The sequence below is a fragment of the Cyprinus carpio genome, chromosome B6 (genome assembly GCF_018340385.1).
Source record: "Cyprinus carpio isolate SPL01 chromosome B6, ASM1834038v1, whole genome shotgun sequence".
Classification (NCBI taxonomy): domain Eukaryota; kingdom Metazoa; phylum Chordata; class Actinopteri; order Cypriniformes; family Cyprinidae; genus Cyprinus; species Cyprinus carpio.
The window spans coordinates 29,166,682-29,192,071 of NC_056602.1; the positions used below are offsets into that span (position 1 = coordinate 29,166,682).

Here is a 25,390-nt window from a genome sequence, read left to right on the forward strand (position 1 = left end):
ATAGAACATCTAGCAAAAGCTACTAGAAAACTATAGACCCACTGTTGGTTTACTGTGTGCTGTATTATCTCACACTGAGAACAGTATAGTTCACCTTTACATGTTATATTGGTGGATTTAACGTCAGTCAAGACCAGGCAAAAGAAATGACCCAGGTTTCAACAGAACTACTGCTTCAGGCTTGAAACAAACTCTACGCAAGCACAAAAATGCAAAATGCGGTGCATTATCTGTGTTGCCACAAGTGGCGATATTAACACAAACTGAAGAGAATCTTGCTGAATAATAAGGATTAATGGCACAAACATTTGGAAACTGCACTAGTAAAGTGTCAGCCAAGTGTTCACGTCTGCGTACTTGCGTGAAGTATGTTTCTGGCCTTTGACCTGAATCTGGAACATTTACGCTTCTATACGTCGCATGTAGAACCTGAGAGTAAATCGACAAAGCTGATCAAATCACCTCTCGAGTTTGGCTGTGAACGCTCTTCGGAAAACCGTACATTTGCGATCTCAGAGTTATGGAAGTCTATTTCTGCCACTGAATAAAAAAAAAAAGGTAATTTCGACTTTTTATCTCACAATTCTGACTTTTTCCTTAGAGTTGTGTGATACAAACTCGCAAGTTTATATCATGCAATTCTTGCAAAACTTTTTTCCTTGCAGTTGTGAGTTAATATTGCACAATTCTGACTTTTTATTTCTTGCAATTCTGACTTTTTTCTTGCAGTTTTGACTTTTTTCTTGCAGTTGTGACTTTGTCTCAGAATTTTATCGCGCAATTCTGAAAAAAGTCTGAATTGCGAAATGCAAGAAAAAAAAGAATTGTGAAATAAAAAGACACAATTACCTTTTTTTTTTTTTTTTTTTTTTACATTGTATTCAGTGGTGGAAACAGACTTCGATACAGTCCTGCAAGAGTCGTGCTTCAAAATCAAAAATGAGGCTCTGATGAATCGGGGAGCCTAAATGGAGAGCCAGGTCATGCAGTCTGTCATGGTTTTTGCCATAGATCTTCTGTTGGGAAATCACACCAGTGAGCACAGATTTTAATGCAAGATTGTGTACGTGTGGAAACACTCTTCTGATATCATCTGCACAGGCTGTTCAGTTACACAACGCACAAATACACTCACACACGCTCATTCATACCAGCACGCATTCACAAAATACCATTTAAAATACAAATCAATGAATTATAAGTCATATTAAAGAAGAAAAAATATCTGGACTTCATCTTCCCAATCTGACCCCCAAAAAAAGTGATATTTACAATCACACTGTGACAGATCAACAAAGACCTACACGGGTCTTTAAAATTACAAAAAGAAGTTGTATTTATCAATTTTTTTCCACTTGCGTATTATTTTTTCTTGTCTATTTATTTTTTTTTTTTTTGCCTAAAATTCACAGAGAATTAGTTGAACAGCAACGTATCGCCCTCAGAAGAGTATTTTCTCTAAAGTAAAGGACCTGTTATCGGCCAAAAGAAGCGCTAAGTTGCAAGCAGGAAATAAATACAACAGTAAGTACAACAGCAAAACCAAAAAAAATAAAAAAATTAAAATAAAATAAAAATGAGACCAGAGGGAAAGTAACTGAGAAACTACGAGGAGAGTTTCCTCTGTTTTAGTTAAAGCTCATTTGCCCTGAGGGCCTGTTTAATGGTAGTTTGCTTTATTTATTTATTTTTTTTTCCTTTTCGTTTTTGTTATATACATCTTTTTTTGTCGTTTTCTTTTAAGTTTATTCAGAGACGGGATGAGTGCTCTCTGAGGTCTCTGACGGAGAGGCCTGTACATTTTTAAGTGCTTGGCAAAAATGAAAGGATCACTAGTAGTCTTCAGAACGCGTACACACACACATCCTTCTAAAAACGAATGAAAAATGACACTGAGGAAAACTGATGATGTCTGGGAAGGGTGGAGAGGGTGCCGGGGACTCCCTGGTGTTGTTTCATCTTTTCTCTTTCCGTTCTCCTTGTTTTGCTTCAAGTGAGGTAGAGTGGCTTATCCCTGCCTATCATACTGCCACTGCGAAACAACGAGAAACAAATGAGCTTCAGGAAACCGTTAATGTCTTGCTTTAAAAAAAAGAAAAAAAAAAACTCCAAAAGTTCTCTTGAGAAATTTTTCAGCCAAAAATGACAATTGTGTCATTATTGACTCACCCTCAAGTCACTCCACACCAAAATTCAAACCAATCTATTGAACAAATATAAAGATATTGAGCAAAATGTCTGGGCAACCAAAAAAAAAGCCTCAACATCGTAACATTAATTCTAGGGCTGTGATGAAGAAAACACATACGGAATTGCAGAATTCAGTCATAAAAATGGAATTTACTGTACAACACGGAATGTTATGGAAATTTTTGTAATTTTGATCCTAGGGTTTTGATGAAGATATAAATTTATAACAATATATATTCTATTTTTATTGTTGTTTTTTTTTTTTTTTTTTTTTTTGTAAAAAAAATTATGTTATTTTTATTAATTAGAAATGCTTTTTGATTATTAATTAACCATTAAATAGAATTCAGGATTATTAATTTACATTAAAATGGAATCCAGAAAAAAAAAATAAACAGAAAACTACGGAATTTGAGAGAAAAATACAAAATATTATTAATTGTATTAAATTGTATTGATTTAACCTTTAAACAGAGTCCAGAAAAAAATAAAAATATTAATCCAGAAAAATTAAAATGGATAGAAAATGGAAATAAAATGGAATTTGAGAAAAAAAGGATTACAGTAATCCATAACACTTGTGCACTGTATTCACTCAAAGTTTTCTTCAGATCTATCATATAACTTCAGAACACTAAAAACAAACCATGGTTCATATAGACTGCAGTAATGAAAATTAAGATGTTTTTTTTTTTTTTTTGTCAATACTTTAGAGCAGTGTGAACATTCGGCTAAACATCTACTTTTGTGTTCCACATAAGAAAGAAAGTCATACAGGTTTGGAATGACATGAGGTGAATAAATAATGACAGATTTTTCATTTTTCGGTGTACTAGTCTCTTAACTTTGTTATTGTATGTGGTTTTTGCATTGCATTGTTATATTACACAATAAATAATTCATGCCACACTGCTCTGAAACCACACATGCTGCCTGCACACGCTCACCGAGTCCCCTGATACTGTGACACACACGTCTCGTGGGACAAGCGCAGTTAACGTCGTAACAAGCACACTGTTTACCTGCAGTGGTTTCCGCCGCATTCCCGGTTGCAGTACTCGCTGTCCCAGTCGGGGTTCTGGCCCGCTGGGTTCGGAGCCCCTGGAGACTGAGACCCCCCCACGCTCTTCTGATACTCGGACTGTAAGTGAGAGAATCCCTGGGGGAGAGAGAAAACACATACAGTATATTATTAGCATTTTTAGGCCAGAAACATATGCAAGTATGCAAACATGAATGCTTGGCTAATGCAAGGCAAGTGTGAGGTCCTAATTTAAACACTTAACATACAAAACTGTAATTTTAATTAAATTCTGAAAATGTAAAGCATGGTATTTAAAAATGTAAAATGCATTCTAAGAATTAAACCTATAATTTATTTCTCACTTCTCATTTTCTCACAGCTGATAAAATGTTCTCTTTTATTGCTTCACTGCAGGGAGGTGCTAAACACTGATGGTGGTTTGAAAAATCAGACCTTTTCCCTTCACACGGCGTCTTTTGACAAAGACAACGCCTTCAAAACAACACATCCTCCACCCCAGTTCTCACTTCATCTCATTTCACTTCACACTGCAACCGCTAGCCGCACGCTTAAGATGACCTGTCCTTTTCCAGCTTAATTTCATAACACTTTCCCAACAAGATTAGTTCATGCTAAAACTCTGATCACCACTGTTACAGTCTTAAACAAAAAAACAGGGGATAAACACTGTGTGTTTCATTGGTTTTCCACATAAAAAAAAGTTTTCAATTGACAAAAATGATACTTTAGATCATGGCAAGTTTGGAATGGAATACTACCATACTGTTTACTGCACACTGCAGATATACACTGCATGCTATATTTTTAGTAATTTTTTAGTATTTTAGTAATAGTAATTTCAAGTATAGCATCGATAAATGTTACCATGGCCATGTTTGGAATATATGATATATATTGTATAATAAAAAAAAAATAATACATATTAAGAGCGGTATGCAATAATAAACATTTCTAAAGTTATATTCACTGCATACTGTGCATTACATACTACAATCTTTTTTTCAATCTATGCAACAATATACCTAAACATTTCTAAAGTTATATTCACTGCATACTGTGTTTTTCATTCTATGATATTTTTTTCAATCTTCCCCCCCCAAAAAAAATAGTCAACTGTAGCATTTATAAATGCTAATATGGTTATGTTTGAAATGGAATGGAATTTATGTTATGTATGAAAAAAAATAAAAAATACTATTAAGGGCAGTATGCAATGATAAACATTTCTAGAATTATATTCACTGCATACTGTGCATTACATAATATGTATCTTTTTTTGCACTAGGCAACAATAAACTTTTCTAGGGCTGTTTACAAATAAAAACTGTTGTACTGTTTATGCATACTTAGAAGTTTGCATTGTATACTCCTCATTATTTAAAAAAAATAATAAGTATATGTTAATAAATTTTATGTGGTAAAATTTGAGACAGTAACAGTATATGCAACCTTATGTTTAAATGAGGAAATCACGTCCAGTTATCATTTCTGGGAAAAAAAATGTCATTTGCAATTAGAAAATCAAATGTACGCTGGAAATGGAAGGTCAAGTTGAGCGCATAACATTATAGGATACAGTTGTACATTTGTGACCCTGGAGCACAAAAGCAGTCGTAAGTAGCACAGGTATATTTGTAGTAGTAGCCAACAATACATTGTATGGGTCAAAATTATCCATTTTTCTTTTATGCTAAAAATCATTAGGATATTAAGTAAAGTTGCATGAAGATATTCGGTAAATTTCCTACCGTAAATAGTAATATGCATTGCTAAGGAGTTCATCTGGACAACTTTAAAGGTGATTTTCTCAATATTTAGATTTTTTTGCACCCTCAGATTCCAGATTTTCAAAATGTTGTATCTCAGTCAAATATTGTCCTCCTAACAAACCATACATCAATGGAAAGCTTTCAGCTTTTTCATGCACAAATCTCAGTTTCAGAAAATTGACCCTTATGGCTGATTTTGTGGTCCAGGGTCACATTTTAGTGAATTTCTATGCACAGTATTCAATGGCAGTGTGTCGTTCCAGTCGCACCCCATAAACACAAGCACGTGTGGTGTGTCGCAGCATGCACACTAACCTGCTGTCCTGGGGGTGGGGAGTGCAGCGGAGCCTGGAGGCCCATCTGGTGAGAGATGATTGGCTGCGACTGTACCTGCTGCATGCGGATTGGCTGGTTGAGGAGGGAGCCCTGGTGCAGAGAGAGCTGCTGGTGGAGGGGAGGGCTGATCTGGAAGGACGCTGGGGGGGAGGCACTGAGCGAGGGCAGCATGGCCGAACGGGGCAGGCCGTGTCTGGGAGCCCCCGCGGCATAGCTCTGGAGGTCCGAGAGAGGGAAGGGGCTGGGGCCCAGGTACGGGGAGGAGGGCTGGGGCGGGACGCTGTACAGCGGGGCGTTGGGGCCCATCATGTGTGACGACGGCTGACTAGACTGGACGCTTTTGTTCTCCACCGGGTCACTGTAGGTCTGACAGAGAGGAAGCCAGAGAACATGCACATCATATTTATGTTATATACTATATATATACACTTCATACTGTATATAAACATAAGATATTTTTCTTAAATATATTCATGCATGTTTGTGTATTTATATATACATAATAAATATACACAGTACACACACATATATTATGTACACAAAAACGTTTATTTTGGATGAAATTAATTGTGATTAATCATTGCCCAGCATTAATTTATGCATGTTTATATAAATACTAGTTTATAATAGCAGCCGTTACATGACTTTAAACACATTTCCCACTGATTCTTCTTCTGCTTTAGTCTCAAATACGCTCTTCATCCTCCAAACAAAAAAGTGCATGAAAAACTCATTTTTTAAATTGTGAATTAATTGTGAAATTTACTAGCAATTCCCAATTTTTTTTTTTTTTTTTTTTACATTTTCTGTATAAAATTGGCAAAGACTCCAAAACTTAATAATCATGTTTTCGTGCATGATTTGAGAAAAACTCCTTAATCTCTTTTGTAAAATAAAGTCTCCTACTATACTTCTCAGATGTTTCTCCTGAGAAAAAGTGTGTGTTCAACTCAAACATTTCTGATCAAATGACTCAACTGCATCTATTTTTGTTTCTTCTGAGGACATTTAGGAGAAAACGTTGTGAAAATGTTATGTGGATTTGATAGTTAGATTATATTTTCAATGCAGTAGAGTATAAGAACACATCAGTAAAAGCATATGCCAAAAACAGATTTCGATGAAATATTTGATTACTGTATATGCAATGAAGGATGGTATTTAAGAAAGGCATCTCAAGCTGTGCTCAGATTTGCCAAGATCCAAAGTCTGCACTCAGAAGCCAGAGATCTCAATCCATCTATTTTTATTTCTCCTGATGAATTTTAGGAGAATCATTTCATTAAATGAAGCATAAATAAGCATTAACCTTGAGGAGGTAGTGCAACAAACTCATGAAACACGTGCAGAAGCGTGAGTATTTAGATTCGTCAAGCTGAGAGCGTGCACTTAGAGCATTTGCTTGATTACTTTTATAGAAGGTGGCATTATTTGTTTATGATGTTATTTATTTGATGGTCATCAGTTCTCTCGTGTTGATAAGTTGTTAGTGTTCATAAGGTGTCGTATTTATAAAGCATAGTATATAAACTGATCAACATGAAAAGATCCAGGGACGAATCCACATTCGCAAAGAAAACGAGCGAAACCAAATGGGACAGCAAGCGCTGTTTGAGCGAGCACATCTGCTTTGGACGTTTTCAAACATCTCTCTTTAATTTAAACAAGTGGAGATTGTCCAGGTCCTGAACATACATCATCACGCACCATAAGATCAGTTTCAAAAGAGACTGTTATTGATGGGGCCATTAACCGCCTCATATTTCACACAAACTCTAAACAGCACAAACGACGGGTTTACTTTTATTTTCACCTAAAAAATCTAACTTTAAACCTGTATGTGTTTCTTTTTTCTGTTGAACACACACAAAAAAGCTATTTTGAAGAATGTTAGTAACCAAACAGTTGCTGGCACCCATTGACTTCCATAGTACGGAGAAAAAAAAAATACTATGGAAGTCTATGGGTACCAGAAAATATTTGGTTACACATTCTTCAAAATATCTTCTTTTGAGTTGCAGATGAGACAGAAACTCATGCAGGTTTCAAACAAGTTGAGGATTAGTAAATATAATGACAGAAGATAGACTTTTTTGTATGTGAACTATCCTTTTAAGACTCTTATTATATGTTGAGTGTTAGTAAATGTAGTGTTTTAAGATAGAATTTTTTGTTTTTGATCTATAATTTACTAGACAGTAATGCATCACATTATAAAATAGCAGCAGGTGCATGAGTTTAAAAACTCTCAAACTTCACATTTCCCGCCCATTCTTCTCATGCTTTAGTCTCAAATATGCACTTCATCCCAACAAAAAAGTGCACTAAAACCTCATTTATAACTAAAAAGAGTCACCCTCTTTTCATGAGTGTATGTTTCAAGTTTTGAGCTGTGAAAACGATCATATTTTCCTACTTTTCAATGCATGAGAGTATACGAACACATCAATCAAAGCATCTGGCAAAAACAGATTTTGACGAAATATTTAATTATACGCAATGAAGGACGAGAAAGGCGTTTAATAAAAGCCTCCGAGGTTGATGAATACTGTATTCACGGCTTAATCAGCGCTCTTGTTTCAGGCCAAGGAGCTCCGAGAGCGAGGTATGGAAAAGGAGAGAGAGTGTTTAGCATGAAAATGCAATTTGCGTTTTTCAAAAGAGAAACAATGAATGTTAAATTAGTGGTTTGAAATCGCTGTGTTTTATCATGCAGATGAACGTATGTATGAAACGACAGATCGTGCTGATTTCTGCTCATCTGAATCGGCTTTCGTGAATTTGCTATCGATTTATGGATCTGCGCGATGTGCAGTGCTATCTAATAGATTACAACGACAGTTAGTGACCGCAGAAACATGACAGAGATGAATATCACTGACACAATTATGTATAAGGTTGGAGCTAATGATGCTATTTTTGGGATTGTATACACGGGCGTGCCAACAGAATGAAGAATGAAGGATCAGCTCACACAGAAATGAAGAATCTGTCATCATTTATTCACTCTCATGTCACTCCAAACCTGTTTAACTGAGGAGAATCTTGGAAGAATCTTTACAAGGTTCTTTTCTATGCAAAATCAGTGCATAATGATCATATCTGTCACTGTGTTATTTTTGGATTGTGTATATGCTGTTATAGTATTTGAATTTAAATAATTTTTATTTCTATATTTTCAGATTAAATTTGATTATTTATTTTTTCATTTTATTATGTGCTATTGTCATTTTTATGACTTTTTTTTATTTCTGTTTAGTTTTAATATATCTGTTTCAGCTTTTAATTTGAACTGTTTTTTTTATCTTATTTTGATTTATTTTAATTGAATGGAAAAAGGTTTTAAAGTTTTAATTATTTAAAATTTTTAAAACAACAACACTGGTCCCAAAAATAAATAAATAAATAAATAAATAAATAAATAAATAAATAAACACCGTAATATTATCATCATGAAAATAAAAATCTCTATAGTTGTCATATGATGGACTGACATGAAGGTGAGTAAATAATGACAAAATCTTAATATTTTGCCTGAACTATTACTTTAAAACATTAAAAACATTTTTATATTTTCAGATTTGAGTTTAAGTTTTAGTAATTTTGTTGAGTCATTTTTATTACTTTTTAAAATTTCTGCCTAGTTTCCTATCTATCTATCTATCTATCTATCTATCTATCTATCTATCAAAACCGATTTTTAATAATTTTTAGCTTTTAAGTTTTAGTTAACAATTCTATGTATCTTTTTATTAATTTTTAGCTTTTAAGTTTTAGTTAACAATATTTAATATTATGAGGAAGTAGTCTAGTAAACAAATAATAAGAGAATCTTAATTCTCTGGCTGGCTGAACTATCACTTTAAATCACATTTAAACAATAAAAAAAATAATAATAATAAAGAAATATTTTCAGATAAAATTTTTGTTTAACTTTTATGTTTTTCCGTCATTTTAATATTTATATTATTTTTATACTTTTAATATTTATATATAGTTTTAATTTATATCTGTGTTTTAGTTTTAGTCATTTTAATACTTCAAAATATTTTCAGTTATTTGCTGATGCGACATACTAATTTTTTTCCCTAATATTTAATTTAATTTGTATCTATAGTTTTTTTGTAGTTGAATATTTATTTTTTGTTGAAAATAACATAAAATGGTTTATAAAAGTAGTTTATATGCTTTTTATATTTAATATTTTATTTGTTTTAAATTTCTTAGATGAAGGTGAGTAAATAATGAGAGAGTCTTCAGTTTTGTCTGATTTATACACACACAGAAGTGCTCTTGCTTTGATGGCTCTTCCCGTGAGACTGAGCTGAAATCTTTAGGCTGACGTTCCCCCAACATCAGCGCTGACCCACAGATATCTCAGACGTGAACCCGGTCGTTACCTTGGAAACCAGGCTGGCTCGGTACGCTGCCAGGGCCTTCAGGTACTCCTTCTTTGCTGCTTCTGTTTTCCGTTTGTATGCCTGCGAGGAGACCAAACACAATTGTGAATAAACACACACACAGACACACACATGTAATGCTGCAATATGAACAGTTAACCTTTGCTTTGCACCTGGTCAGTGCCATGTCAACAACTTTCAACCCCATGCATCTGAAACTTACACGTTAGTTTAGCCTAAAATCTAGTCCTCAGGTCTTTACTGTCTCGGCGGAGAGAGAGACAAAAATCATGCTCAGTGTTTTTGTCTTATTTTTCAATTTATTTCAGTATTATTTAGGTTATTTATTATTTTAAATATACATCTATATAGTTTTTTATTAATATTAATTTCAGTTTTGGTTTTAGTTATTTTAGTACTTTAAGGTAAACAATTAAAATAAGAAATGTTTTTTTATTTTTTTTAGTATTTTTATGTATAGTTTTTTGATATTTTTTTTTTTATTTTGTGTTGAATTTTATTTCTAAATTCCCATTACTGTATTGGGAAAAAAATGGATATATTATTTAAATTATATTGAAAGTAGAAGTATCCTAAACTCTAGAGGAGACAGATGTGAGATTTCTGGCTCTTATTTCAAGGAAGCGTATGCACTCCATATAAGCTCAGTGCTGTTTATGAGACAGAACTGAGATATTCAGGAGATCTCATTTGTATTTTTTTCTTCCTATGGGACCGCAGCCCACATTCATCTTGTTAAAGTCACACTGCTTTTTCTCTTCAGGTTTCTCCGCTCGTTATATGGCGTTGTTGTCTGGATGTGTCTGGACTCAGTGTGATGTATGCTGATGTTCCCCTCATCAGCTGAAATCGTTCTGATGTCCGTCCCAGTTTCACAGGGATCGGCTGCACTTGTTTGCCAAAAAGAAATGGAAACCATGATTCTGTGATGGTGAAATGATTGACAAAGAATTACATTAGCCCCCATTGCATTTCATTCACTTTGTTTGCATAGGCTGCAGTAAATTCAGTCTTTCTCTTCCACAGCCCCCAGCCTTTTCTCTCCTCTTCTTTTGTGCTGTTTCTTGGATGTACACTTAGAAACTGTCTGGTTTTCTAATGTGAAACTTCCTCAATATGAACCCAGAAAGAATGATTTAGTTTGAAACATATAGTTAATTTACTTCCATTATGACAGCTGTATTTACAGTCACATGCAATATGCAACATGCACTGTAAAACATGATTTTCTTGGTAATTATGCTTAAATAAAATAATTAAAAACATATATCGAGGGGGAAAGTCGTGGCCTAATGGTTAGAGAGTCGGACTCCCAATCGAAGGTTTGTGAGTTCGAGTCTCGGGCCGGCAGGAATTGTGGGTGGGGGGAGTGAATGTACAGCGCTCTCTCCACCCTCAATACCATGACTTAGGTGCCCTTGAGCAAGGCACTGACCCCCCAACTGCTCCCCGGGCGCCGCAGCATATGGCTGCCCACTTGCTCCGGGGGTGTGTTCACAGTGGTGTGTGTGTGTTCACTGCTCTGTGTGTGTGCACTTCGGATGGGTTAAATGCAAGAGCACAATGTCGGAGTCTGAGTATGGGTCACCATACTTGGCTGAATGTCACGTCACTTTCAATGTTGGATTTTTATTTTATTGTTATTTATTTTTATTTTTTTTTTTTTATTTAAGTTTATGTTTGTTTTATTTTGTTTGATTTTTTATTGTATTTTATTTTATTGAAATATATAATTTTTTTATTTTCAGTTTTAGTGTAAGAAAACTATGAAACCTGGTATAAATTTTAAACATTTTTAAATCAAGATACAATTACTTGAGAGATTTTTTAGTTTTTGTTTTTTTTTAAGTAAAGATACAATTTTTTTTTGTTTTAAGCATAAATACTGAGCAAAAAATAAAAAAAAAAAAATAATAGTAAATAAAAAAATAATTTTATTTTCAATGTATTGCATGTTGCATATTGCATGCATTTTGCATTTTTATTTTTTTTTTTTTTTTTTTTTTAATGTTGTTTTTATTTTTTATTTATATTTTATTAATTTATATTTCAGTTTTAGTTTTAGTCATTTTAACACTTCAGCTTATTTTATTTCAGTTGACCCCACAGATATATGTTTTTAATTATTTTATTTAAGCATAATTACCAAGAAAATTGTGTTTTACAGTGCATGTTGCATATTGCATGTGACTGTAAATACAGCTGTCATAATGGAAGTAAATTAACTATATGTTTCAAACTAAATCATTCTTTCTGGGTTCACATTGAGGAAAGTTCACATTAGAAAAACCAGACAGATTTCTAAGTGTACATCCAAGAAACAGCATCAAAAGAATAGGAAAGAAAAGGCTGGGGGCTGTGGAAGAGAAGACTGAATTTACTGCAGCCTATGCAAACAAAGTGAATGAAATGCAATGGGGGCTAATGTAATTCTTTGTCAATCATTTCACCATCACAGAATCATGGTTTCCATTTCTTTTTGGCAACAAGTGCAGCCGATTCCCTGTGAAACTGGGACGGACATCAGAATGATTTCAGCTGATGAGGGGAACATCAGCATACATCACACTGAGTCCAGACACATCCAGACAACAACGCCATATAACGAGCGGAGAAACTGAAGAGAAAAAGCAGTGTGACTTAATATGAATGTGGCTGCGGTCCCATAGGCAGAAAAAATACAAATGAGATCTCCTGAATATCTCAGTTCTGTCTCATAAACAGCACTGAGCTTATATGGAGTGCATACGCTTCCTTGAAATAAGAGCCAGAAATCTCACATCTGTCTCCTCTAGAGTTTAGGATACTTCTACTTTCAATATAATTTAAATAATATATCCATTTTTTTCCCAATACAGTAATGGGAATTTAGGGGGAAAATGTGCCACATTTTAATGATAAAAATATCACAAGGCAAAACATAAATAAATTATACATTTTTATGATGTAATTGTTTTTACATACATTAATTATATAAGGATATAATAAATAAATAAATAAATGTAACAGTTAATCTATTTAAAAAAAACATTTTTCTAAACATAAAATAAAATAAAATAATCATTAAATTAAAATTAAAATTAAAATTAAAATTAAAATTAAATTAAATTAAAAAATAATAAAATTAAAAAAAAAAATAATAATAATAATTTACATTCAAATAAAATAAAATAACATAAAATAAAGTAAATTAAATAAAATAAAATAATAAAAATTAAATAAAATAAAATAAAATAAAAAAATAATTAAATAAAAATAAAAATAATTAAATTAAATAATAAAATTATTTTTTTTTACATAAAATAAAATAAAATAAAATAAAATAAAATAAAATAAAATAAATAAAATAAAATAAAATAAAATAAAATAAAATAAAATAAAATGTAGCTTCTTCTAGTTCTTGTAGGTTATTATTTGATAGTTGATTTGTGAGACGCCAGTTCAGGTTTTTTATTATGACAGTAACTGTTGATCCGTGAGTATGCTTGAACCGTACTGAGAAGTTTATTTTAACCAACATTTAATCAACACAACAAAAATAACATCCCCAAACCATGAATACCTTCACAGAGCATGAGTTTGTGACCTTGCGCGGCGATGGTTAAATATTGAACGAGGTGGCGTCGTTTTTTGTAGTAATGAACTCCCGAGGAGCTCCCAGCAGCTTTGGTTTCAAATTAATTTAACCTCCACTAATGAGTGGCCCTAACGACAGCAGCTCTTAAATAAATTACCATGCCTAAGGATTTCTAATTATTCCAAAGTGAGCGGATTCATTAGCAATTGAAGCCGTCAGAGAGGGAGCAGGTCGCTATGAATTCGGAGTAACGGAGCGCCGGGCCGCTCGCCCCCTGCAGAATTAGCTGTAATTGTACCTTAATGAAATGTTCTTGTTTGATAACCGCTTAATTATGGAAGACAATAACTGGCGAGACCCTCTGACACGGGGACGGTTTGTTTTGGAAGACGATAAATGGGGAGGGGATATGGAGAGGATTCACAGAGAATCAGGACCCAACGCTTCATTTGTGTCTCTGAGTGAATCTGAAGAAGGGCTCGATGCGTTCAGAAGGAGAAACAACACGAGACACAGACACTTCAGAATCTGAAGAAGGGCTCGATGCGTTCAGAAGGAGAAACAACCTGTGTGACGTTTCTCCAGTGGAGAACAGAGAACGGGAGAACATAGGAATCATTATACAACAAAGACATATGAAGCAAAGAAGAAAATACAAAGATCATTATACACAAAGACATATGAAGCACAAAAACATGCGTGAAGCTCATGAAAACATGCCACGGTCACATGACATCCCACATTTTTTGTTTACATCTTTGAAAAATCCTTTTTACAGTGGATGATATCTAAATACTACTTTTAATACGTTTAATAACATTTAAATAATTTATATTTTTCACATTTTTGAGTTTACATCTTTCAGAAAGGGATTAAAGGGAGAAATGTGCTCAATTTTCATGATTTTTAAAATGTATTTATTTTTATTTTCTTACTTTTTAATGAAATATTAAGTATGAAATATGTCTGAAATATATCTGGACATGTTTTTGAGATTTACACATAAAATACAGGAAAAAAGTAAAAAGAAAGAATCTTAAATATGCAAATAATATAATAATATTTTAAATAATAAATAAAATAAAACACTGAATTAGTAGTTCAAATGACAATATCTAAAAAAAATGTAAATTATAAATTATATTAAAATAATATCATTTATAATAATAAAATAAAATTCTAAATTTAAAAAGTAAAAAATAAAAATATGTAAAAATTAAAATAATTATTTATAATATTTATAAAATAAAATTCTAAATTTAAAAAGTAAAAAATAAAAATATGTAAAAATTAAAATAATTATTTATAATATTTAATATTAACTAATAAGTGTTGATTATAATATTTTAAATAATAAGAATAAAGTAAAATGCTAAATAAAAAAAATTGTAAATATGGCAATCTTAACATGGAAATAATTATGAATAATATTAAAATAATAAGATAAATTAATGAATAATATAAAATACTGAAGTAAAAAAATTAAATATCTTAATAACATTAAAATAATTAATAAAATAAAACAAAATCAATAAAAACTATACCAAGACATGAGAACATGTTTGTTTGTATATCTCTCTAGCAGTTCAGACCCTGTCCTGCAGCTCTGGAGCTTCTCTCAAGAGTTCTGGAGCTTCTCTCACCAGTAAATAAATGTTAGGGAGTTGGATGCTTATTGAGTGCGTTTGTGGGATTGTGTGGTGTTTTGTGACCTGTTTTGTCCATCATTTAACATATTCATCATTCACGTGACTGACAGATCAGGGCCATCACTAAAGAAATGACAGTCATCTATTGGAGCAGAGGCCTATCAATCATCCACTAATGGCCCTATCAGAGCGGCTCTTTACATAATACTGCGCTCTGAGGACGGGAAAAATAATGCTGCATTTGTTTTCCTAGATTATGAGCACTAAAGATCATCAAATTCGCCCTTAGAGTAAAAAAAATTAAAAAGACTGAAAAAATGTAAATATCATTTACTTTGAAAAAATGTTCACTCACGTAATAATATAAATAACACATTAAATAAAACATTAAAATAAAGTAAAAATTAAATAAAAATAATAAAATTAAATAAAACGTTTTTAGCATACAATTTACTTTGAAATTGTTTCACTCAAAAATGTAAAATAAATTTGATAGATTACAATAAAACAGAAAATGACATAAATAAAAAATAAATAAAAAATAAAATATATTAAATAAAAAATTGCTAGTACGTTTAAAAAATTTTTTATAACTGAAACAGCAAATGACACAAAATTAAAAGATAAATACTAAAAATAATATAAAATAATGCGACCCTAGCTTCCCTTGATTATGAGTATAATGTAAAGAAATATCCATTTTCACTCAGAAATTGCGAGCAAATTTCACAAATAATTACAACAAAATGGCAAGTAACACACTTAATGAAATGTAATGTTTCAAAGTAGACTAAAATCGAATTTTCTTGTAAAACGTACTCCAGTATTCTTTATTTACAACTATATGAACAGTAGAGAAATCATGACTGATCTGAAAACAGAGTTTTGGAGCCGCCTAATGCAAACACATGCTGTCTAAGTAGGCAGCTCACTAGGGATTGAAACAGAGCCAAGCGTGCACTGAAAGCAGAACTTTCTACACGTCAGAAGCAGGTGATGATCTCAGCGAAAGATGACATAACCAGCGCTAATCAGCAAATTAAACGCACCTCAGGGACACGCATCCTCATGACCTCATACACAACAGATTCACCGAGGAACCATTGTTCCAGCCAAAGTCACCTTGTTATCCCAGATAAATATAAAACGACAAACAGACGCCAAGGACGAGCCTTATTATGCCAGGAAACAAACTGAACCAAACAGAGCCTAGACGTTTCCTACAGCTGAGTCTTCCAGCCACCGAAGGGTTAAAATGCACAAACAATAAGATTTGGGAGAGCAGATGTCCTTGAGGGGAACTGAAGGGCGCCGGGTGATGGCTAATCTCGTATTCTCAGCATGATCGAATCACCAGGCAACAGATATAAATAAAAAGAGCCCGGGAAATGAGGAATTCACATTCAAGGGTGTCAGCGGCAAAATGAAGATTCATGGTGAAGAGGGGAGAGTGAAGGAGGCAAAAATTAACTGCAAATAAAAGGACACAGCAGCTCTCAGAAGAAGAAGAGAGGCGAGCGAGAGAAAGGGGGAACGTGAGGCAGGTGCTCTTATTTGACAAGCAATCGCAGCCGTGTGTTATGGAGGATATGCTAAAAATACAGCAGCCCTCACACACACACACACACACACACACACACACACACACACACACATGCTTCAGTCGAGCTTACTGTATACAAAGCTCATTACTGACACAAACACACACATGTTCTCATGCACATCAAACTAAAGAATTACTCAACACAAATCAACTGATCACAAAACAAATATAGAAATCAACTGTTTATTCATATACACTACTGTTCAAACGGTTGGGCTTTTTGAAAGAAATCAGCACTTTTTTTCAATAAGGATGCATTATATTGTTCAAAAGTCATTTTAAAAGACATTTAAATTGTTACAAAAGATTCTGTTTCTAACGCATGCTCTTATTTCTTTTCATCAAAAGATCCTGAAAAATAAAATGTATCACAGTTTCCTATCTATCTATCTATCTATCTATCTATCTATCTATCTATCTATCTATCTATCTATCTATCTATCTCTTTATTTATCTACTTATCTATACATCCATACATTCATCTCTCTAACATCCATCCATTCGCTCAACTGTCCATCCATCCATCATCCATCTCTTTCTTTCTCTCTTTATCTATCTACTTATCTATACATCCATGTTCATCTCTCAATCTATCATCCATCCATCCATCCATCCATCCATCCATCCACCCAGACACCCACCCATCCATCCATCCATCCATCCATGCATCCATCTCTTTATTTCTCTCTTTATCTATCTACTTATCTATACATCCATATGTTAATCTCTCTCAAACTATCATCCCTCCATCCATCCATCCATCCATCTCTTTCTTTCTCTCTTTATCTATCTACATATCTATACATCCATACATTAATCTCTCTCTATCTATCATCCATCCATCCGTCCATCCATCTCTCTCTCTCTAGCCATCCATCCATCTGCTCAACTGTCCATCCATCTCTATCCATCCATCAATCCATCAATCCATCCATCCATCCATCTTTCATTCTCTCTCTCTCTATTTTTCTACCTATTTATCAATCAATCATCCATCCATCCATCCATCCATCCACCCAACTATCTGTCCATCTGCCGTCCATCTGTTCATCCGTCTGTCTGTCTGTCTGTCTATCTATCTGTTTATCTGCCTGTCCATTCATCCATCTGCCCAACTGTCCACATCCATCCATCCATCCATAATTTTGTTTCAATCTACAAACATCTCAGACACAGCCGGTACTTCAGTGAAATGCTGAATAACTGAGACTCCTGAGCAATAAAAGAGCGACTTCTGAGCAAGAAAATGCTGTTCTGAATCCACTCACTTGTTTCTGTTCCTCTCCCAGACTGTCCCACATGGAGGCCACGATCTTGGAGACGTCTCCGAAGGTGGCGTTGGGGTTCTGACCCTTGATGGCGGCTTGAGTGTCCCTGAAGAAGAGTGCGTAGGCTGAGACGGGCTTCTGCGGCTCGTTGGGGTCCTTCTTCTTCTTCTTCTTCTGAGGTTTGGGCTTGGACTTCATCATGTCAGAGGAGGGTCGCTTCTCTCCTGTGATCTGAAGACAAAGAGAGAAATTAAATGAGTGAAGATGCATTTATTTGCCTCAACAAGACATGCAGTTCAACAAATATGTTTCACATTGTGACTACAAATCAGCGCTGGAAGTCATTCTAGTTCAGTTCCTTTGATGAGCAGAGTATGAAAATGAAATATTAAATGCATGTGTAGTTTGTTGATATCTAAGAGTTCTTCGAGTGCATCTACACCCACAGCCTGCGTCTCCCAGCATGCACTGCTGTTCCAGTCATATGCATGTTTGGCTATGCAAATGTGGGTTGTCTTTTATCTTCAAACATCATGAAATAAAAATGGGATGTACTGAATTCCAGAATGCTTTCAGTCAAGCGACGGCGCCGTAATCTGCTCTGACAGCTCACAGACTCTCTTCAGAGCTCTGAAACATTGCGGCTGAAATTGATTTCTTAATGCAGAGAGTCCAGCAGACGTTGTTAATATCCCATTTGAATCAGTGCTGCATCATCTCATGTCTGATGCGCACTAATACCCGCTTCTTCATCTAAAACCGCCGTGCATTTAAAATAAAGAAATACAATTGCATTATTTAAACTGGTGGAAATGAGGATAGAAAGAGTGGTGGTAAGAAACAAAGGAACAATACATCTTTGTCTTTAACAGGACTGAAAACAGCAAAGGAGTGAAAGAGGTTTCTAGGGCAGAACTTGATGGTTAGATAACATCATTCTCTCTCATCAGCATTTTCAATGTAGCCAAAAAAAAAAAAGGAAAGGAAAAAACTAATTTGAAAAGAGGAAATGTAGCATGAAAGGATGGCTGATGCTCCATCCGCTGTATAATCTCCATACACATCTGACTTTTACATGATCATCACCATATAAAACAACATTAGAGTCACTAACCAGAGTCAAAATGTGTCATAAAGTCAACATGAAATTAAAAACTATTTACTTTCTTAAAAGTTGCGGCTTTGACCAGGATTATAGTTAATTAAAATTGAAACTCAAAATAAATAAATAAATAAATAAATAACGTTAACTGATATGACATATCATATATATATATATATATATATATATATATATATATATATATATATATGTGCCAAGACATCATTATTATTTTAATTTAGTTTAATATGATATATTAAAATAACTAAAACTGAAACAAACATTTGTAAACATCTAAAAGAAATTAAAAAACTAAATTACAACATCTTTATCTAAAATTTAAATGAAAATGGAAAATAAAACTAATTCAAAATATTAATAAAAATAATAACTCAGTGATACTAAAATAACACTAGCTTTTTTGATTGCATATTAAAATTGGACCTTTGCTGCATTTACTTTATATCTTTAAGGTACTAAAAGTGAACAAAATGACTTTCTCTTCTCAAAAGATGGACCAATATAGACATTGTTATGCTTATAGTGGTGTGTCCAAATTTTATTTCAATGGAATGTTCGCCAGAAAAACACTGAATTTTTAAATGGAAATACATCAACACAGAAAATAAACTTTTGCATGTCCAAAAAGAAGCTGTGAATTAATCAAATTCCATTCTAAAAATATTAATGTGAGCACACTGTAAATGTCTCTCAAATCTGTCATGAGATTTGTGCAACAAAATACAGAGTGAGGTTCTGATTTGAATCAAGTCCAGACATGCTGTCAGTCTTTTCTCTTTTGTACAGTGAATATGTTGAGTATGTAGTATAGTGCACTGCCTGTCGAGGCTGCTACAGCACCACTTGGGGCAGCCCTGAGATCGCAATGTTCATTCTTCATGTGTTGTTTTGTGTTTGCATGCATTAACATGATGAGAGTTTTATTCACTAGTATGTGCATGACTGTATGTATGTTTTCCACATGTGCACACACGTCCTTATATGTGCACAGCTGCATATTTCCAAACTAAAGGATCCAATTAATGCATGCAAAAGCACATGTTCACATGCATGAATATACAAAACATATGTCAAACACACACAGACATAAACACAAGCTAAAAAGCAGCTCATGCAATCTGGAAACTGACTGGAATCCAGCCATTAAATGCTATAGATTTATATACATTGAATTTAATTAAGTGCAAACAAACACACATATGCCATCCATGAGCGCACGGCACATTCCAGAAGAAAATGAGACGCAGGATGGATGTGTTTGTGTCAGTGTCACAGAGTTTAAATACATTAGAGTGCATTTGTACGTGTCAATGAGCAGAGCTGTACTCGCAAGCATTTCCAGTAAAAGAAATACAGATGGGAATGAAATGTGCTAATTGTTTCTGTTGTCCAGACGGCATTGTTATTAAAATCCACCAGGATTTCAGGTTGACTGAAACACTTCTTTTGCTATTTTGACTGGCTCTTTAAATTTTCCCAGGACCAGGTATATGTATATGCTGTATTATGCCCGACTCTTCCACAAGTCCGCCGAAGAACAATGTAATTTAAACATCATGTAAGTTAATTCGCTCTTTGTGTTCTCCAATCCAATTAAGCATGCAGCGTCGCGATAATGAGGGATTTCGAGCTGCCTTGTGCATTACATGCAACATTCAAATTAAATTCAAACTGACACTTCCAATAAAAGGAGAGGATGACGGACAAGCAGGAGTAATTGGTTTTCTGGGACAATGAAAATGAAAAGAGGGATAGAGAGGGAGAGCGAGAGAGAGAGAAACAGAGTAATGTTTTTGCCAACAAATCACAGGGAACAAAAGACGTCAAGATGTGAAGTTAAAATGCAGAGATTTGTAAACACTATTGAGACACACTGAAAATTGTTTGCTTTTAAATAAAGAGGGGAAATTATTCTCAAAGCTCTCAAAGTCTGCCGTTTATGCTCCTCTATAGAGCGCAACAGACGGATTACGGAAGTAAAAATCACATTTATTCCTTTCCACAGAGGAACAGATTTTTAACGATAATGTATAAACCTTTCAAAAGAAATCTGCCATGAGATCACTGATGATATATGATCCTGTAGATAATGTGATTTCAGCTTTGCTTGTGTTTAAGAGCCAAATTCCTCGTGACAAACCATCCTGCCTTTAACTCTGATGAGAAAAATCCACCAATCAGGGAAGCTCTGGTTGCCATAGAAACGGAAATAGAGGCAAAACAGCTTAAAGTCTATTCTGCTCACCGAGGCTGCATTTATTTGATTAAAAATACAGTAAAATTGCACAAAAAAATAATAATAATAAAAATAAAATAAAATAGCTGTTTCTATGTGAATATCTGTTAAAAATGTGTTTTTTTTTTGTGTTGTGCTGTTGTGTTTTTTGAGTATTTTTTCTAGTGTTTTGAGTATCATGTTATTTTGAGATCATGCTAATATTCTGATTTGCTGCTCAATAAACATTTCTGATTATTATCAGTGTTGAAAACAGTTGTGCTGCCCAATATTTTTGTGGAAACCATGATGCATTTTATTTTTCAGGATTCACAGATAAACAGCATTTATTTGAAAAAGAAATCTTTTGGAACATTATAACTGTGTTTACTGTCACTTTTGATCAATTTAATGCATCAGTGATGAAAAGTCACTAATGCTTAAACACACTACAATCGCTAACACAAGCTTACAATAACTTTACCGCATGTATTAATCACGGTTCATGATAATTTCCACGTTTTTAACATTTCAAGTTGTTTATGTTGGTTTTTGTTATTATGTTATGAAATTAATTTAATTTGAGTTGTAGAATTAAAATTTGATTTGTTGATTATGTAAAAGTGTTGTAAGTTCATGATACCAAATGCATCAATAAATGCTTATGTAAAGTGTAATCAAGATCTAAATTTAAGGAGAAAACGCTCTGTTCTACTGTTAAATATCGTGCAGTTTCACGGTTTTCACGCCAGCGCTTTGTTGTTCTCGTTCTTGTACCTGTGAGTGGTACTTTGCTTCCTCTTCCTGGGCGGAGCTTGAGGGGGAGGGCGTGGCTGACTGACTTCCTGACGATGACGGGGAACCGTGTGTAAAGGAGCCATGGCCAATCTGAGAGCTGAGCTGGGACAGGGCGCTCATGGGGTGGGGCAGTATCCGGGCAGATGGGTTTAGCATGGGGCTGTGGTGGGCACGGGGGTAATGACTGCCCGCTTGCCCCGCAAACATCTGCATCTAGGGTGAGAGAAGAAGACCAGACTTTACTAGGAATGAATTTTGAAGAGAAATAACCAATTGAGGCCAATCTACAAAGACACTAGTTTCTTCCCTCACCCTTTGAAGCGGCCATCTGATTACCATTGGCTAGTTTAGTCAATTCTATAATGACTTTTGCACTACAAAGCGGATCTCTTATTAAACGATATACGTTCACTCAAACACGTACTGTATAAAGCTGTGCCAAATCACAATGCATGTGAACCCTTGGGTTTTGAAAGTGTACTTTACAGTTTCAACCTGACTTATACCATAAACCGATTAGAGAGAGATCTAGATAGATAAGCGTCATTTACAGTAAGTCATCAACCACACTCCTCTCAGCATGAATTTCAAAGCTACTTCAGAAAGCCACAACGCCATTGGTGCTCGACCCGGAAGAATCCCAGAGCAACCACAATAGTGACTTGACAACTAAAAACAACAGGAAGAATTCACCACATGATACCTTCACATGAGCTAAATAAACCATATATGAATAAACAGTTATGAAAATGAACATATATAAAGCAAATACCACTTGTATGCACACAAGGGAAACCGCTAAGAATGAATTGTGGCCGAAATGTAATTTGCATCATGGCACAATTCTTTTGCATTTCAGCACATTTAGCACCTGCTTAAATATTTTGCACTGAAATGCAATGTTACTTCTTATTTTACATGCATTAATATTACTATTTATTCACAATAAAGCAAATACCCCTTTTATACCGTATACATAGCAGAGAATTCGCTGAGAATAAATTGTGGCCGAAAAGCAATTTGCATGCCATAATTCTCTATCTTGGATGTATCACTTTTTCAGTGCATTTAGCATCTGTTAAACCTAATTGTGAGTGTTTAGTTAATAAGACATAGGATTTTGCATGGAAATATCATAATGCATAATGAGTTTTTATTACCACTTATACTTGTATATACAGAAGGGAATTCACTAAGAATAAATTGTGGCTGAAATGCAATTTGCATGGTGCAAATGCATTTCAGTGCATTTAGCCCCTGGTTGAATTGTTTGCACTGAAATGCAATGCAACTCCGTCTTTTACAAACATTACTATTACCATATATACAGTAAAGCAAAACTTTTTTATGTAGAGAGAAATTTTAAAATTTATGAATAAATTGTGGCTGAAATGCAATTTTCATGGTGCAATTCTACACCACTATTTTAGTGCATTTAGCACCTTTTTTTGGCTGATTGTGGGTGTTTAGTTAATAAGATGCAGGATATTTGCATTGAAATGCTACACATGGTGATGCAACTCTTTATTTAGCATGCATTAGTATTATCACATAATATATTCAGTAAAGCAAATTCCACTAGTATTTATTGAAGGAATTGTGGCTGAAATGCAATTTGCATGGCACAATTCTTAATCTTGCAAATGTGCATCACTATTTTAGTGCATTTAGCACCTGTTAAACATGATTGTGGGTGTTTAGTTAATTAGACACAGGTTTTTGCAATGCTGAAAATCCATGCACTCCATATTTGATACACATGTGTATCTTTCTAGCATAAAGAAAGAAAAAATAGACATAGACATTCTTTGATGAATCCAGGCATTGCTAAAACAGTTAATTTGCTAAAAACGCAACAGTTCTCGTTTCTCTCAAATTCCAAAATCCTCTCGAACTAAGCATCTGTAACTCGTGTATATTAATATTTCACCATGTTTCATTTCCACCGCCGCTCTTCAAAAAGCATCTCATCAGGAGCGGATGTCGACGGCAGGACTGCGAACGGATGTGTTAATTTACACATAAATAGGAATACTTAGCCAACCACGAATCAAAAAGAAATAGAAATAGAGGGAGAAAGTTGATGAACTAGCATTTATTAGCCCCATGCAACATTCACGAGTTGAGCTGAATTAAACATTACGAATCAACTGTGTGCTTTTAAGATGATTAATGAAGTCGGAGAGGTCTGGGCCGAGCGGCACTTGGTAAACATTACCGTAACGGCTGTGATCTTAGCGAGAGCTTGTAATAGTGCTAATTAACCTCTCAAGACTTGCTAATAGATGAGATTTAAAATGAAAGAGCTGGAAAAATGCATGAAGTTCACAAATGCAGATAAATTAGGCTGGAATCTACAGGACAGCCTACTAAAGCAGACCTGAAACAAAGGCTTTCCTCATTTAGACGTTTCAGATCTCCAATACTCAACAGCCCCTCACAAAAGCAGCCCAAACACAACCTCCAACCTCAAATCACATTTCAGCAACACCATTAGTTTTATTTTCGTTTGATTTTAAGCAGCTTTAATGTTGGAGAGAGAGGAGAGAGAGAGAGAATCCATTAATTTTCCATTTTCCGTGGAGTTGCTCTTTAAGGGCTTTCACAAACCAAGAAGCATTGAAAAACCAATTAATCAAACATGAATGGCCTATCATAGCGACGGCAACCCCGTTTCCATAGCAACCGCTGCCGGCCAAGAGCATCACCCTGTTCTTTAATCTGGGCACCAAACACAAAAAAACAGAGGTTCAGAGAGAGAGAGAGAGAGAGAGAGAGCCAATGGGCTCATTGAGTGAATTTTCATATTACGGACGAATTCTGTGATTGGAGCCTTTGTTGGGACAAAAGGTAGCGGGACGACTCCAATCGCAAAAAAAAAAAAAAAAAAAAAAAACCAATCTATCACAGTCTATTCTCTCTCATTCTCTCTCGCTCACTGAATAATTTATGCTATTTGTTTCCAAACCATCATTGCAGCGCCGTCGTCCCGTTTGAAATTCTGAATATCATTACAGTACTGTTGACTGGAATTACTGGACCGTTTCTTGCTGAGAAAAGGCTGTGCAAAAAAAATAAAACCAGAATAGAGTGAAGAAATGCACACATTAATGGTGTTTTCTTCAATAGGGACGTGCCATGAACTCTGTTCCAGATACAGAAGATGAAGTCAGCCATTGCTACATTAGTTAATTTGCTATAGCTCCTCTCAAATCATGAAATATGCTCAAAGTAAGCCTCTGTGACTTTTGTATTTTAATATTCATTTCCATCGCCGCTCTTCAGAAAGAACCTCAAGAAAATCACCACTTGCATACACGTCTTTTGAGTTTTGTTTATGCACTGTAGAAGTTGTAAATAAAATTAAGATTACTGGAGTATGTTTTATAAGAAAAT

General features: G+C 34.3%; 1 protein-coding gene across 4 annotated transcripts in view; it reads right to left on the reverse strand.

Annotated features, from left to right (window-relative positions):
* Positions 1-1,019: 1,019 nt before the first annotated feature.
* The window catches only part of LOC122137719 (TOX high mobility group box family member 2-like), a 78,112-nt gene continuing 53,741 nt past the window's right edge, over positions 1,020-25,390 (reverse strand). For 2 of the 4 annotated variants that reach the window (XM_042726680.1, XM_042726681.1), the window contains exons 4-9: positions 21,974-22,207; positions 17,859-18,089; positions 9,741-9,821; positions 5,320-5,706; positions 3,213-3,349; positions 1,020-2,032 (exon numbers count right to left, since the gene is read on the reverse strand). In XM_042726680.1, the coding sequence (XP_042582614.1) occupies positions 1,990-2,032; positions 3,213-3,349; positions 5,320-5,706; positions 9,741-9,821; positions 17,859-18,089; positions 21,974-22,207 (1,113 nt within the window). In that variant the 3' untranslated portion in view covers positions 1,020-1,989. The remainder of the gene's footprint in view (positions 2,033-3,212; positions 3,350-5,319; positions 5,707-9,740; positions 9,822-17,858; positions 18,090-21,973; positions 22,208-25,390) is intronic. The other 2 variants (XM_042726682.1, XM_042726683.1) reach the window with 1 other exon arrangement.